Source organism: Lonchura striata, chromosome 4A (assembly GCF_050655825.1).
Source record: "Lonchura striata isolate lonStrDom1 chromosome 4A, ASM5065582v1, whole genome shotgun sequence".
NCBI lineage: Eukaryota > Metazoa > Chordata > Aves > Passeriformes > Estrildidae > Lonchura > Lonchura striata.
The window spans coordinates 13,918,141-13,933,142 of NC_140742.1; the positions used below are offsets into that span (position 1 = coordinate 13,918,141).

General features: G+C 42.8%; 1 protein-coding gene and 1 long non-coding RNA gene across 16 annotated transcripts in view; one reads left to right on the forward strand and one right to left on the reverse strand.

Moving 5' to 3' along the window:
- The window catches only part of LOC110480127 (uncharacterized), a 183,054-nt gene that overhangs the window by 142,715 nt on the left and 25,337 nt on the right, over positions 1-15,002 (forward strand). For 11 of the 14 annotated variants that reach the window (XR_014952452.1, XR_014952443.1, XR_014952448.1 and 8 more), the window contains exon 1: positions 13,427-13,580. The exons of 1 other annotated variant lie outside the window; for it this stretch is intronic. This is a non-coding gene — a long non-coding RNA (uncharacterized LOC110480127). Of the gene's footprint in view, positions 1-13,425; positions 13,581-15,002 lie in introns of those variants that run through there. 2 more of the 14 variants (XR_014952447.1, XR_014952455.1) reach the window with 1 other exon arrangement.
- Positions 9,239-13,827, reverse strand: SLITRK2 (SLIT and NTRK like family member 2). Of its 2 annotated transcripts, none has more exons than XM_021547863.4 (2): positions 13,598-13,827; positions 9,239-12,703 (listed from the first exon to the last, which is right to left on the reverse strand). In XM_021547863.4, the coding sequence occupies exon 2, from the start codon at positions 12,658-12,660 to the stop codon at positions 10,090-10,092; it is 2,571 nt and encodes an 856-aa protein (XP_021403538.2). In that variant the 5' UTR covers positions 12,661-12,703; positions 13,598-13,827; the 3' UTR covers positions 9,239-10,089. The 2 variants fall into 2 exon arrangements, with proteins under 2 accessions (XP_021403538.2, XP_021403537.2); XM_021547862.3 differs by lacking the exon at positions 13,598-13,827 and adding an exon at positions 13,125-13,281.

Below are 15,002 nucleotides of genomic sequence, written 5' to 3' on the forward strand. Positions count from 1 at the left end.
AAAGAAACAATAAGAGAACATTTTCAGAAATTGGATTTTCATTATCTGCAATAACACAGGAAGCTTATCTATGGTGAAGAAAGCCAGTCTGATTCTAATGTGGCATAAATATTTGCATGATAATAAGGTACTGTATTTTAGATTAAGTCAATGTATTGCTCACAAAGAAAAAGAAACAGCTGTGGCCATTCTTGGGAAAACGTCTTTCTGGGTGTGACTTTGTGCATGTCTCAGGACTCTGCTGCTGGTTTTCTTTGAAAGGACTGAATTTACTGTTACAGTGCACTTACAATTGGCTACAGACTTGCATCCAGACTCTATGAGGGTGGCAGAATAGGGATGCAAGAGCTGCTAAATCTTTGATCTTTAGGAATAAGTGAGTAGTCCCAAAAGGAGAACACAAAATATGCCTGTCTCCCTCACTGTGTTGTATTACTAAGTCTTAAGACCTGAAAATTAAACGGGTTTCTTGAAACACCAAGTGTATAGATGTATCAACCAAAGAGTTTTAGTACAGAAATTATTCATTTACATCCCAAAATGAACTAGGTGGTGAACTTTCAAAGATCTCTTTCTTTTCAAATGTGACTAAAAATTCCAAGGCAGTGGCAAATGGTATTGGTTTTACAGCAGTGGAATCGAAGTGAATAACATAGTGCACTGACAGCACTGATCCATTACTGGTATAAATACTGATTGCTCAAGTGAAGGGGTTTACAAAACAAAACAGCTGCATCCTCAGCTACTGTAAACCAGTTCTGTGATGCTTATGGAAGTAAACACTGTTTACAGCAGGTGAGGGTCTGGCTATCCTTCCTCAAATAATAAACTCTGTTTTCTTAGGAGAGAAAAAATTATCCCCTAAAGTCCTGAATATGAACATGTTAAAGGATCACTTAATATTTACTTTCCTTGATTAAGATTTCTCTGAGAATTTAAGAATAACAAGTATTTTTAAGGACTACTTTGAACTACCTCTTTAGATGTACTTCTGTTGGTGCAGGACAGATGGTTTACCTTGCACAGCTAGAAATAATTTGGGTGTACCATGTATCTTATGTTCTATATAAATGGCCTCTAAACAATTGCCAATAATCAATGGGGTCAGAGCACTTGCTCCATCCATCCGAAAAACCCCATGTCACTTGCAGTCTAGAAACCAGGAATAATTGTTCACATCCTGTTTTATGAATCAACAAGAAAATAAGAGCATCAGTCTTAGCACTCTCAAAATTTAGATGGGCATAACATCCAAACATAGAGCAGAACAAAAGGTCTAGCCAGTGCATGAATTTTAGTAGGCTAATCAAAAGCAAATTTCAAAGTGGAGATGAAGTTATATCTCTGTTGTATTGAATAGATGTGGTGCCACAGATTCTTTACTCCTACATTTAGAAATCAGCTCTCTTTCACAGAAGCATCAGATTTCTAGGCATGCCATGGAAGATTGTCTGTGGAAAATGGTGGGCTTTCCTACACAAAGTTGGATTTTACAGTATGTAGTTGGGCTATATATGGAAAAATATGCCCACAGTCTGCATTCAATGGACAATAGAATTATTGTGGTAACTATAGACGAGAAAGAAAGATGTTAAAGAGGAAGGGAAGAGCCTGACAAGAAAAGTTGAATGAATTTCTTTCTCTCCCCAGAGTGCCAGGCTCTTATTTCAGCAGCTGTCTGCCACTCAGAGCCTCTCTTGGCTTGCTTGCCAGCAAAAACCTGTCAGCAATAGCCCAGCTGACTTCACACAGAAAGAGGTGAATAAAAAAAATGACTGGCATGCTGAGGACTATTTTTGAGTGGATTCTATAGGGCAGAAACAGAAAGGTGATTCAACTCAGAGAGAGAAAACTGAGGAGATGGGGTGCTATGTAATTTCAAAGGTTTAAAAACAAACTTTTGTTTGCCTTCCCATTTTATTCCATACATCTCATATCCTTTTACAAGGAGACAGTATCTTTTCCCTGTACAAGGTAATCTTCATGGTCTGTTTTTAACTGCAAAGACAGAAAACAAAACAAAATCTGACATGTTGACACCACATTGTTAGGTCAGAAAAACATATGCCAGGGAAAAGAAGCAGCACACTGTTGCTGCATTTGGATGAAGCTATAAAGGCTTTGAAAAACAATTATACTTAACATTTCTCATCAGTAAATCCCACCAGACTAAGGCAGAAAGTATCATCCTCCTTATTTAATGATGCAGAAATTAAAGCGTGGGGACACAGGTATGCCTTGTGCAAGGTCATGGGCAGAACTAAAAAGAGAGCATTATTTTTCAGTTCCCAGCAAATGAGCTTTTAACTAGGCCCACTGCTTCATTATCTACAAAACACAACAAAACATAACAAAACAAAACATAACAAAACAAAACAAAACAAAAGGATAATATAAACAAATTCATTGGTAGTTCAATTTTAGGCATTCACTATGACATATCCATCAGGACTCTACTGCTAGGAAATATCCTTATGCATTATTTGGAGAGCAAAAAGAAGCCATGGCAAACTTTAGCCACCATCAAACAAATTTATAAATATTGCATTATGGAAAGGAAATTGACATCAATAAATATAATAATCATCTATATCAGTTCTGTTGAGTAGCTTATGAGTTTGATGTGAGGGTAAATATGGTTCCAGAAAACACAGGCTACAGACTATACCACTAAGGTGTGAACTGCAGCATGAAGCATTTTCCCCACTTCCATTATCTCTTCACATGAGCCATGCTGAATGACAGTAAATCTGTTCAAACTTTAAGGCTGGGATTTCTCATCTCTCCAAGGGAGCCTGTCCAGTTCACTCAGCTTTTAGGAAAGCAGTCTGTGTACCATCCCTTTAGATGTTCCACAGAAAAATAGGCATTTTTGTAAACTCTTTGAGTCATAAATTCTAAATTCCTTAGTTTTCTGGTAGTTTCCTTTTAACATCTTGACAGTTAAGACAAATACAATCTACCTTTTTTTCCCCTCTTTCCCCCACCTCCACTATCTTGCACAAGAAAACACAAAAAAACCCCTACACAACACTGTTGTTAGAATTCCTTTTGATTCCCTAGTAATCATAATAAATCCCTCTGAAACCGTCATAAAAAAACCCAGAAATTTGAAAGGCTTTTCCCAACCTCTAAGTCCCTCTCTTTTTTTCTGTTATAAGCTGAATATTATAAGGTTTTACATAGATACTTATTAGCGTGTATGTGTTTCAAATTGGAATTCATCTGAATAAAATCAGCAGCTTAGCAGAACACAGCAGATGTGATGGGAGCAGTAAGGCTTTGGGTAAAGCTTTGCTCACTTGAGCGGATCACTGAGTTTCTGAAACTTCTGACTTGTTCAAATCTCAGCAACCTGATACATGAAGAACTTGTCTACTTGTGAAATGAGATAAAGAAAAATCAAATATTTAGTTGATTCCATTTGACCTCCATAGCAAGAACACAGTCAGGAATAATCAAGAATTAAAATTCAGAAGAGATAGAATAAACCAAAGGTTCCAAGGAAAACCTCACCCAGGAGTAAGAGATGTGATAGCCAAAGTGTTGCATCACTCAAACATTACTGAAAATCTGATCTTGAAGTACAAACTTGGAATATGCTGACTTCAGATTGATGGGAAGGAGCATTGAGTCTGGAAAACTCCCAGGTGTCATTTTTAAGTGATGGTAAGAAGGACATAGGCATTTTTCTCTTCCCTCTGCCACTCACAGCCAGGGAGTTCAATGGGATTGTTCTTCTTTAGTGAGATTCCTGTCACTCTACCAATCCCAGGGCATCCCACAGAAGGGATGGTGTAAAACTAGCAAAGGTACTCTGCACCTACACCTGAATTCCTCAGATTTGACTGTTCCCTGGAATCTTTAAAAGCCTCTCTGACAGATTTGCTTTCACATCATGTTGTATGTTCTATTGTGATTAGAAGAAAATTTATGTAGTCATTATATTTTCACAGTTCTCAAAAAATTTTGTGTTCATTTCAGCTGTCTGGCTAAGATGATGGCATGCATCAAACCTGTAACAAACCCCTAGGGAAAAGGACAAAACTTTATAGCATGGGAAAAAAAATGCCTGTACTCCAACTCGTTTGGCTCTCAGATGAGAAGCTTTCAGAACTAAAATCAAGATGTTTTAAAATAGACTCTGTCACATTATCAGCATTCCCAAGGTGATTTTTTCCAGGCTTTTGTATGAAAATATGTCTTATCTCAAGAGGGGATAACTACAACAGGTCTATATACATTAGCTGTGATTTTTCCAATGCAAAGTGCATTTTTAGAAATGCTGTTCTGCCTCCTCAGAAGATAACTGGTGATTAACAGTTCTGGCTCTGGAGAGCAATGCACAAGCTGGACAAGAAGACACAAGGAACCTGTATTTTCAGGACACAAATCTACACTTGCTCTGTCACCACCAAGAATCCTGATGTCATTATATTGCATGACTTTGTAATGCTGATGTAATTTATTATACTGCAAATATATATTTACTTTACCTTGACTGTTTCCTTCCTTCTTAAGATCAGCTGCACTGTTTTGTGTTGCACATTTTGTAAGTAGCTACATTCACTGATCTGACCAGTTTGCTGAGAAGTTAGTTTGTACCAAGGACCTTAGAAGTAGAAAGTCTATAGCATTGAACGCACCAATGGTGAATTAATTTAATTTTAAAGACAGAAATAAGAACCATTCAGAAATACTGCAAATAGCTCTGCTCCTCCAAACTTCACCTTATTTACTTTCTCAAACTGAATGCATAAGCAGTGCAGTATAGGTGTGTGCACACAGGGTAACAGGCAGGGATGAGAACAAACCCTGAACACTTCAGTCTATCCTCAAGGATAATGGAGGTGCATCTGGCCTCTAATTTTATCCCTCCAAATGGTTAACAGCATGTAACAAAACCTGCTGCTGTATTCACAGGGGTGTCCTCTGTGTTTATGATCTCAGAAAGAAAGCCACTTTTATGGCATTCTTTTTTTTCAAACTTCACTCATACTCTTGAGCCTATTTGGTCTTGAGAATGACTGCATCTCTGACTGCCACTCCAACATTTCTTTCATTCACAACGATCTATTCATCTGTATTCATAAACATGTCAATCTACTGGTTCAAAAAATCCAACCAACCCTTCAAGAACAAAAGAGCAACAACAAAAACCTTCTCCTTAATCCACCTCCCTCATTAGCTAGGATTAAAAACCTTAGTCAAAATGATTGGCCTTGTGCCCAGAAAAGCTATGAGATCAATAATCCAAACAGACTTAATGATCCTCTTAGAAAAGAATAACTTTTGTACTTCTACGGAATGCTTAGACAAAGTGATGGGAAATACACAAGAAGTGTCACATCATCTGCATAAGTTAATTTATGTTATTTTGAAGTTCTACAGTTGGAGGAGGTCTTTGGGAAAAAAGTTTTTTTCTTCTTCTCTGTTAAATGACATTTATTGTCTGCAAAAACAGTAATATGAAAAATCACAAACTGTATCAGTGATTAGCCTGTAACAGCCTAAGAAGTTTCATTAACATTTCCAGTATCTCATTTCACTCATGAACAGTTTAAAATTATTGTATTCCTATGCAAGCTCAGTATTCTAGAAGACTTTTTTTTAGGCAATTTAACTTGTTGGTATCCTTATTTTGACACTACTAATTACAGCTTCAAACTTTTTAAAAGTGTGACTTTTATTTTACAAATTCAAGTGTTGGTGGGAAGAGAAAGAATCCCAAACTAAGCCCTACTGTACAGCACAAGGTGGCGTTATAAAAAGTCAGTGCATTTGACCAAAGCAGGGTTAAAACTTGCAGAGAATGCTTCTCTCAGGACAGGAAAAAAATGTCTTGGAGTGGAGACTGGCAGATACTCAGCAGAGCATGGATGTTGTATGTGGGTGTGCTAGCTGCAGTCAGCCCAGCCTGACCATTTTCTGTGTGGGAATTAGCTGTTATCAGCACTCATTATCCATCCTCTCTACACTTCCTGCAAGAAAGCAGGCAAATCTTAGCCCAATTCACACCTTTTGTTGTGAGCAGGAATAAATCCCCTTTGAATGGCCTGGTATTTTTTGCTATTTACTTTAGAGACACACAACCAGTTTGAGTTGAAAATGTTAGCAGATAATTTTGGCGAGATTAACTCATGCTGAAGAGAACTCACCAAAATGACAGCGAAGAGTGCTGTGCTGGCAGTGGTCTCAGCAAGCTCATCCCTGTGCTCTTGCTCACAAGAGCTGCTTGCACAGACACAGGTCATGCCACCTGCCCAGGCTGGCACACCTGCGTGGAAGCTGAAACACTCTGTGATTTTAGACTTCTGCTCTCTGCTCAATGAGGGGAAGAGGGAACAGCTAAGCAGATTTTCCTCCAGCACAGCTCCCAGGAAAAACACTGGGATCAGGTGTCTCATTTGACACAGGGTAGTGGCAGGGCAGGTGAGGACTAAGCTCAGGGTGGAGCAGCACCAGCTCCCTGCAGAGCTGAAACAGTCCTGCAGAGCTTGCTAGGGAAGGAATGGAGAGCCCATAGGGACAGAGGCAAGTGGAAAGATTGGGGCAGGATGAGGGCTTTGGAAGCAGATAATAGAGGCGAGGTAGGAGCTGAGCAAATGCTGGAGCCCAAAAAGGTAAAATCTGATGGAAGACAGAGACTGCAGAAAGAAGCACCACTGGCCATGTGGAGTGGCTCCACAGCAGGTTTGAGGACACAAAGAACACTTTTTTCAAAAAGTGACGTTTTTTCTGTCAATGGGGAGAAAAAGGGAAGTATGTTGATAAACTTTATCTAATACTTACCCAGATGGTCTCAAAAAAAAAAAAAAAAGTATTCATGATTTTAAAGTATAGCTCTCCTCATTTTCACTAGATATAACTGCATAGTTTCAACAGTGCTTCAGTCTGCACTGTGACTGTTTCTGTAAAGGTCATTAAGTTCACTTTCACAACAGAAAACTTAGGAAGAAAGAAAACTATTTGCACCCAATTCTTCTGAGGGAATAACAACAACTTTGCTAACCTGGTTACATAATTTTCACAGTTCAACTTTTCAAACTGTGAAAGAAATTTTTTTTCAGACTCATTATCAAGCCACGGCTCAGGCAAGCAGCTCTCCCCTAACAAGCAGCAGCTTCCAGGGCAGCACAGCTGAAGAAATGTGGAGACCTTCATACAGCAGCTGCCGACACACTTTCCCTGTTAAACAAATCTCTTTAAGTGTAACTGGAAAAATTCTCGTTCACCTAGACACTCTATGAAAAGAATTGCTCAAAATATGTCAGCTGAAGGGTATAAAAACAAACCTAAAAGATCTATAGCAATAATATTTTTAAGCTGGTACTGGTGATGCAAAATAAAATCTAGTCATTAAATAAATTCCACTAGGAAACCTTAGGAAATGTAAAGCAACAGCAGCCTCTGAAAAGTATGGCTGTGCCACCAAAGCAAACATCAAAGTACTGAGACTGAAGCACAAAATGCAAACAATATAATGTTGCTAAAAGAGTCAATTGTCTATCTCCGTTGTTTGCAAACACTACAACACTGAAGACACTTCTGTTGGAAAAATTAGCTTTTTTTCTGAGGGAAAAACCTTTGTAATTGGTTCTAGCTTACTGGAGAATAATAAATAATAATATCCTAGCTGCTGCCAGATGTAACATGGCACTTGTTCTGCAGAAAATACTAAATTAATACCTGGAAAGAGTTAATAACTTTACTTTAAAATAATACTTATACTTTTCTCAGTGTTTCAGTAATAAATGCTTTTAATTACCCAGGAGAAGGAGCCATAAGACAATCAGTACTGGAAGCTTTCAAGCAAGTACCTTGCTCAAAGATGGATGTAATTCCAGTCAAATATTCCAAGTGTAACTAAAGTGATACCATTTCACCTCCTTGATGTGAGACCATTTTGAAGACTGATTCTTCAGCAGTTCATTGTAGCATTTCAATTTTAAACCTGATCTAACGAGCAGCCATAGATGCTATGGATTCTAAACATAAAGAATTGACATGTTAGCATATTAATGTACTCAGATGTCACATAAATCATTAGAAGGCTTTTTACTAAGTGACTCAGATAGCTGGCTATACACATGCAAAGCCTCTTTAGCTCTTAAATATAAAGCAACTTCCTTTTGGCAAAGTCCTGATTAGAACAACATTGATTGTAGTTATTTATAGCTTAAATGCTATTGCTGAAAATTTCTCCAAGTTGTAGATACTGTATTATTAACTATAGTAAAGCTCTAAAAATCAGTCAGCAGAGGCCACTTCAATCTCTGCATGATAATAAAGGATTATTATGTGCAGTAACCTATTTATGAAAAGGAAACAGTGTGCTTCTTTCAGACCCCATCAATTGCTTTAATAAGGAATTGAAAAGCCTGGCCTACTTTATATGCAGATCACCATCCCAGTTGCATAAGGATTTAGAACAGACAAAACAAAACTGGTTTTGTTGTAAATAAGGGCTGTTTGTTTAAATTGCACAATAATGTTTGCATCTAAAAATTATTTAGAAGCTAATAAGGCTTAATAAAGTTTGACTGTTTACTTGTTAATAAAAATGGTTTCAATATTCTCCATGAAGGAAAAGTAAATTAAAGGTGATAACATAAAGCTTGAAGCAAAACAGGCCTGAGTTAATGGGAAAGGAGAAGATTCATTGCATTTGTTCACTGATGAGCTTAAGAAAACCAATGTTGAGAGTTGAGAATGGAATTCAGTTTACTAAAAACATTTTATAAAATTTAAGACAGTGAACTTAATGGTAGTTTTTTCTAACAGATTAGAACTATTGCAGTATTACTTCTGCTTTAGAGACAAAAAGTACAGGCATAGACATAATTCAGACTGCCAAAAGTTAGTGGGATGCACATACTGATTTCAGCTACCTTGATTTGGAGGACTCTGGAGTCCTGGATTCAAATTTTACCTTTGGCGTTGGTTCATTTGCCTGTATGTTAATAAATTTAATGAGGTGTGGGATGACCCCTGCTGGTGTCCCTGCTTATGAAAAAAATATGTATCTGGCAAGAAGAGGACATGGTAATTTCGGTCCAAAAAGTTACAAATATAAATTCTGTCCCAAGTTGTATAAAAATAACTAATCCAATGCATAAAATATTATGAGTAATGTTCTGTTAAGTATGAAAATAATCTTAAGCCATTGAACATTACTGTGTTAGAGCTGCAATGCAATGTATTAAGAAGGACATTAATTGTTCAGTTCACTATGACATTGTGTTAAACATCTTTTATTAATGAGCTGTTATTCCTGGCTGAGGCATTTGATAACCTCTAGTCCATTGCTAAATCGTCTCAGCTGATTTCTGTGAGTCACTCTAAACAAACCTAGAGGGAAAAACACCCCAATAATTTACATTTGAGTCTGCAAGGTCCTAGAACTAGAGTCATTTAAAGAAGGGCAGCTTTCCTATAAACCAAACCTTCTGATTTAATGCAGCTGACATATAGATCTATTTTACAATTTTTTTTTAATTTCAAAAATACAACACATTAAAATAGGTTCAATTTATCAAAGCTAAGAGCAACAATTAAGTAATAATGTACTTAAAGTGCAAAGGCACTTTAACACAAAAAAGTGACGCCCAGTGGCTATAGTTGGTAATTGAAACAGCAGTACTGTATATTATTATTTACAAAAGAAAGTCATAGTCCAGGAAAAAAAGATCTTTGGAGATCTTCTACATAATACATTAAGTTGCCATTTTGAAATCAAAAGAAAAAAAAAACCAAAAAAACAGAAACCCTAAAGACCCCCTTCTTCATTTCCTTCAAAATCAAAAAAGAATTATGCAAGATCTATTACAGAAAGATACATTTGCAATGACAGTTCCTAGAGAAGGGTCAAAAGGAGAGAGATATAGAAATAATTTAAAGGGAACGTTGTAAAAGAAACACCACATCCCTGCTATGCTGAAAGAGTTCCTTTTCTCTCTCACTCCTTCTCTGATTTAAAAAAGTGGAAATGTTGGGAATGCGACAGATGACATCAGTAGTGAGTTCAGACTCAAAGAAATGTGGTGCTGAGCTCATTAAAAAAATTTCCTTTGTCTCCCACCTCCCCCCTCACAGCTGACTGATTGCAGTTTGTTTTTCCAGAACTTCGAGGTAGTCTGGTTCTGTTTGTAGCTTTCCTTGGAGTAAAGGATGCTCAGGTTTAGACTGTTCTGCAAAATATTTCCTGGGAGTTCCATATAAAACAGTTTTATTTATCCTGTCCTGGTTTTGGCGTCTGGATTCATATGAAGGGGCAAACTGCCTTTTGGGTAAGGTACAAAAGTTATAATGAACTAATCCTCCGGTGGGGAGTTCCTTAACCCTTTCTGCAATATTTTGATATAGGAGCTCTGGTTCCCTTGGTGAGGACTGCTTTTCCAGCAATTCAGCTGCACTGATTGTAAATGCAAGACTGGTGGGGTCTTCTTTCTTGTGGTCAAGACTGCTGTAGCTAAACTCATGGAGATTCCTGTAATAAGCAACTGGATCCCCTTCCTTTTGCATGTAGATTGGGTTTTGGCACATCTGTCCCACAGGAGGGGGAATGTAGTTATAAACATGTCCTTCAGTTTTATCGTGGGTCTCAGTGTTGTAAGACCCATACTGGAGCTGAAATGAACTTATATCTACATTGTTGGCACTGCTGGGCATGCTCTGCACCCCCTTCCTGCGCTTAAGGACAAAGACAAATAGACCTGCCCCAAAACAAACAGACAAAATAAACACAACCAGCAAGCCTAAAATCAGGACAGACAGCGGAACTTCAGTGTGTAATTCTGGGTAGGAGCTGGGTGAGACACCCAGATGGGGTGTATCGGTGTTCTGGTTCATGGAGAGGACAGAAGAGTCTGACAAGTTGGGGTTCTCTGGGCAGATGGCTTCTTTGCTCAGGAATTTCAGATGCTCTCCAGAGTGCTTGGTGGGAGACTCACATATTACTTCATTGATAACTACAGGGGGATTTGACTGCTGGTTGTTCTGGTCAGTGACTTTCTCTATCCAGTTCCTCAGCCCCAGGATGTCACACGAGCAGTCCCAAGGGTTCTCTTGGAGGTCTATCTGAATCAGAGCTGAGAGCTGGTCCAAGACTCCTCTCACAGGCAGGTGTGAGAAATGGTTGTTCCTAAGGTTGAGCCTGGTGAGGGAAGTGCCTCCAAAGACATTATCAGGCAAGGATCTGAGCAGGTTGTTATTGAGAAACAACAGATGAAGATTACTCAGAGCATCAAATGTGTGTGGCAGGATCTCCTTAATGACATTGTACTCTAGGTAGAGGTACTGCAGGCTGTGCAGCCCTTCAAACATGGATCGGTACAGAACCTCAAGGTAATTGCCATTAAGGTAAAGTCTGCGTAAACTTGTGAGGTTTGTAAAGGCACCTTCTTGTATCACTGCAATCCTGTTATTTCCTAGATGTAGCAAATCCAGAGAGCTGTACTCTGTGAGATCTGTTCTATAGATGACTTGCAGATAGTTACTGGTAAGGTAAAGTTTCTTTGGACTGGTTGGCCTAGGGTGGAGATCGGAGATGTTACTTATCTTTTTCTCTTGGCAATTAACATTTAGGCCATTGTCTGAGCTCTGGGACGTACAGATGCAGCCAGCTGGGCAGGTGATGGGCACAGGAGACTTTGTCTGGTAAACCATGATAGGCCCAAATATTTGTCTGTCTTTTGACACAGAGACGCGGGGGGTGGGGCGGTTCCTAGTTTTGGGTGGCCGGCTGGATTTTGGGGCCCTGGTGGGATTGATGGCAGAGTTGGCTGTGGGCGATAGCCTCGAGATTTGTGGGTCTGAGAGGACAGGGTGTTTTTCCCTCTGGTTTGAGTCACTGGAGCTTTTCCTAGGGCAGAGATCTTGCCTGGTTAGCTGGGTCACATCTTTCCCATGAAGCCTGAAGGGGGTTTCGCAGACTATCTCACCCACAAACACGGTGATGGTGTCTAGCCAGGCCTTGAGTGGCAGCAAGTCGCAGGTGCAATTCCAAGGGTTTTCCTCCAGTTGGATTTCCATGATGCCTCCAATGTGCTCCAGCACACCAGCAAAAGGCATCATCTTCAGCCGGTTCCCCCGCAGGTCCAGGTGAGTGAGGAGCACAAAGCGGAAGACATTGCTGGGCAGGGACAGCAGGAGGTTGTCATTGAGGATCAGCACCTTGAGCTTGTTCAGTTTGCTGAATGCCCCCGCTTCAATGGCACTGATGTAATTGTAATCAGCCTGCAGGTACTCCAGACTCTCCAAGCCCAGGAAAGTGTCTTCCTTCAGCACTTCCAGCTTGTTGTTGTTGAGGTGCAGCCTCTTGAGGGTGCGGAGGCCGCTGAAGGCCCCTGTGCGGATCTCCTGCATGTCGTTGTTGCCCAGGTGCAGGGTCACGGCGTTGGAATAGTTGACGAACTCATTGGGGAACAGGCGGGTCAGTGCGTTCCCATTGAGAAACAGCTGGTAGATCTTGGACGGGGGCGGCAGGAGGAGGCTGACGGTTGTAAATCCCTTGTTTTCACAATTAATGTTCAGCACGTTCTCCTTCTCCTCGCAAGGGCAGCGGCTCTTGCTGCAAATGTCTTTGGCAGGTTTGCGACTCTCTGTCCACGAGATCCCAGCCACTGTTAACAAACTGAGCAACCAAACACCCTTCAGCATCTTTATGCGCCGTCGATCCCCGCTTTGGTACCTACAGTCAAACCTTTTGAGACAGGTAAGGAGAGAAAGAAAAAATCCCCAGTGAACACGGCCGGCAACAGAGGCTGCACGGGGAGAGCGAAAGCAGGTCGGAAGGCTGGGGGGGAAGGGGAGCTGCAAGGCAGCGGCTTCCAAACTCCTCTGGAATCCCCCCCTCCTCCTCCCGTCTCTTGCTCTCGGAAAGCGCCTGCGGAGCTGCTATGGGAAGCCCCGTCGGGGAGCTCCCCGACGCTGGGGTCCCTAGGCTGGGCTCTCCTCCCGATCCCCCGTCCGCCGCCCCCGCCCCGGCGGCCGCCGGCAGCGCGATCCCCGCCGCCCGTCCCGGCTGCCGGCGCCTGCCAGCATCTCCCAGCGGGGCACGCACGGGCTGACAGCGAACCCCCCGCCGCAGCGGCGCCCCCAGCCCGCGCTCCCCGCGCCCCTACCTGCTCTCGGGGCGCCCGAGCGGGCAGCGCGGGCAGCAGCCGCCGCCGAGAGCCGCCGCGCCCCGGGAGCCAGGCGCCCGGCGGCGAGCGGCATCGCCCGCTCACGCCTCAGCAGGAGCCCGGCGGGGCGCCGCCGTCCCGGCCCGTCCCGGCCGGGCCCGTCCCGGGCAGCGTGGAAGTTGTGCGGGCGGGGGCCGAGCGCGGCGGGGCTGCGCGGGCAGTGCGCGGGGCGCGGCGCGGCGCGGCGCTTTTGCCGGGAGCCCCGCGCGGAGCCGCGCTGACGTCAGCGGGGGCGGGGGGGACACGCTCGTCCCAGCCCCCGGCCCCGGCCCCGGCCCCCCTTCCCTGCGCCGCTCCGGCAGCCGGCTCCGCTCCCGGCTCGGCTGCTCTTCGCGGGAGCGCTCTGACAGCACCTGCAGGACAGCGCGGGCACTCGGAGCCGGGAAGGGGAATAAGGTAACAGGCGGATTTACCTGGGTCTGGAGAAATTTTGGCCCCGAGTCCCTGAATCCGCGCCCTCAAAATAGAGAGCAAGTCAAGCAGCTCCTTCGGCAAAAGGCAGCCGGCAGGCGCGCACGCACCGCGCACACACGCACACCGCACAGAGACGCGCGCAGCCCGCACACATCCTCCGCACACGCCGCACAGACGCGCACATCACACATCGCACACATGCACACTCCGGCTCCGGGAGCAGCGGTGCTGCGAATCCTGATCTGGCATCAGCATCCATCCCCCGCTCCGGCTGGAGCAGCCCCCTTCCCAAACTGCCGTGCCGAGCTCTGCCCAGCACGCTGGTGTTCTACACGTTCAGGGAAGTTCAACACCTTCCACCAAACCAGGCAGCGGCAGTCCCAAGCCTGAATCCCTGCGCCCTCTGGAACGCTCCCCCGAGTACTGAGTAGCCAGACTTAGCCACATCTAACACCATCATTCCCTCTGGCTGGATTAGTCCTACTGCCCCGTTGAAATGTTTGCGGTGTAGCATTTGTCTGCCTTTAAAAGGAGCAAGATCTTGGATCTTGGTTATTGTGACTTTGCTTAAGCTCCATGCCCTGGGCACAGATCTGTGTGATGGGAAAGGATGGCTGCTCTTGGTCTCTATCTAAAGGTAAAACTTTGCATTCACACTGGGGGCAGGGGACAAAAAGGCACTCTACAGGGAATTTCTGAAGTGCTAGCAAGGCACGGTGCATTATTACCAGATTCTCATAGGGTATTATATGCACTTTACTTAGTCTCTAGAATGTAAAGGTTTGCTGCAAAAGAGTTCTGAAATTGGCAAAAGTGGTACTGTCATCTTGTGGTATTCTTTAGCCATTATGTATCAGAGCCCACATTTTAGGAGCAGCAGAAATGTGCTGTCTATTTTTATCTCTCTTCTTGATGCTGGAAAAGGTAACATCCTGCAGCAGCCAGCACAGATGCCTTTGCAGTGCTCCTGGACAGGAATAGTGCTGGAGTTTGCATTTGGGATTGAAGCAGTTGCAGATTCCCTATCTAAAATTTGGAGAGGTTGTGACAAGAGCAGGAGCATCCCACACTGGAGCACGCTCTTGGTGTGGTGCTTTGTGAATTTCAACAAGATTGAGATTCTGAAATGTGCTCAGAGCTGCTCCATTCTGACTCTTTATCCAGCTGAATTCAGGAGCAAAAATTGCTAAGATCAGGAAAGATCTGTGTGGCAGACCTGCTGTTTTACAATACTAATGCACCAGCAGCCAGATTATTATTCTGTGAGATTTTTTGCTTGTTTTCTGCTCTAAACATGAGGATATGGCATTTGGGGAGCAAAATTGGACTAGTTACAGGCTGTAGGAAATCCTGTTTTCAGCTGTTTCTAACATAGTCTGGGGGCAAGAGCCTAAAAAGAGAAGG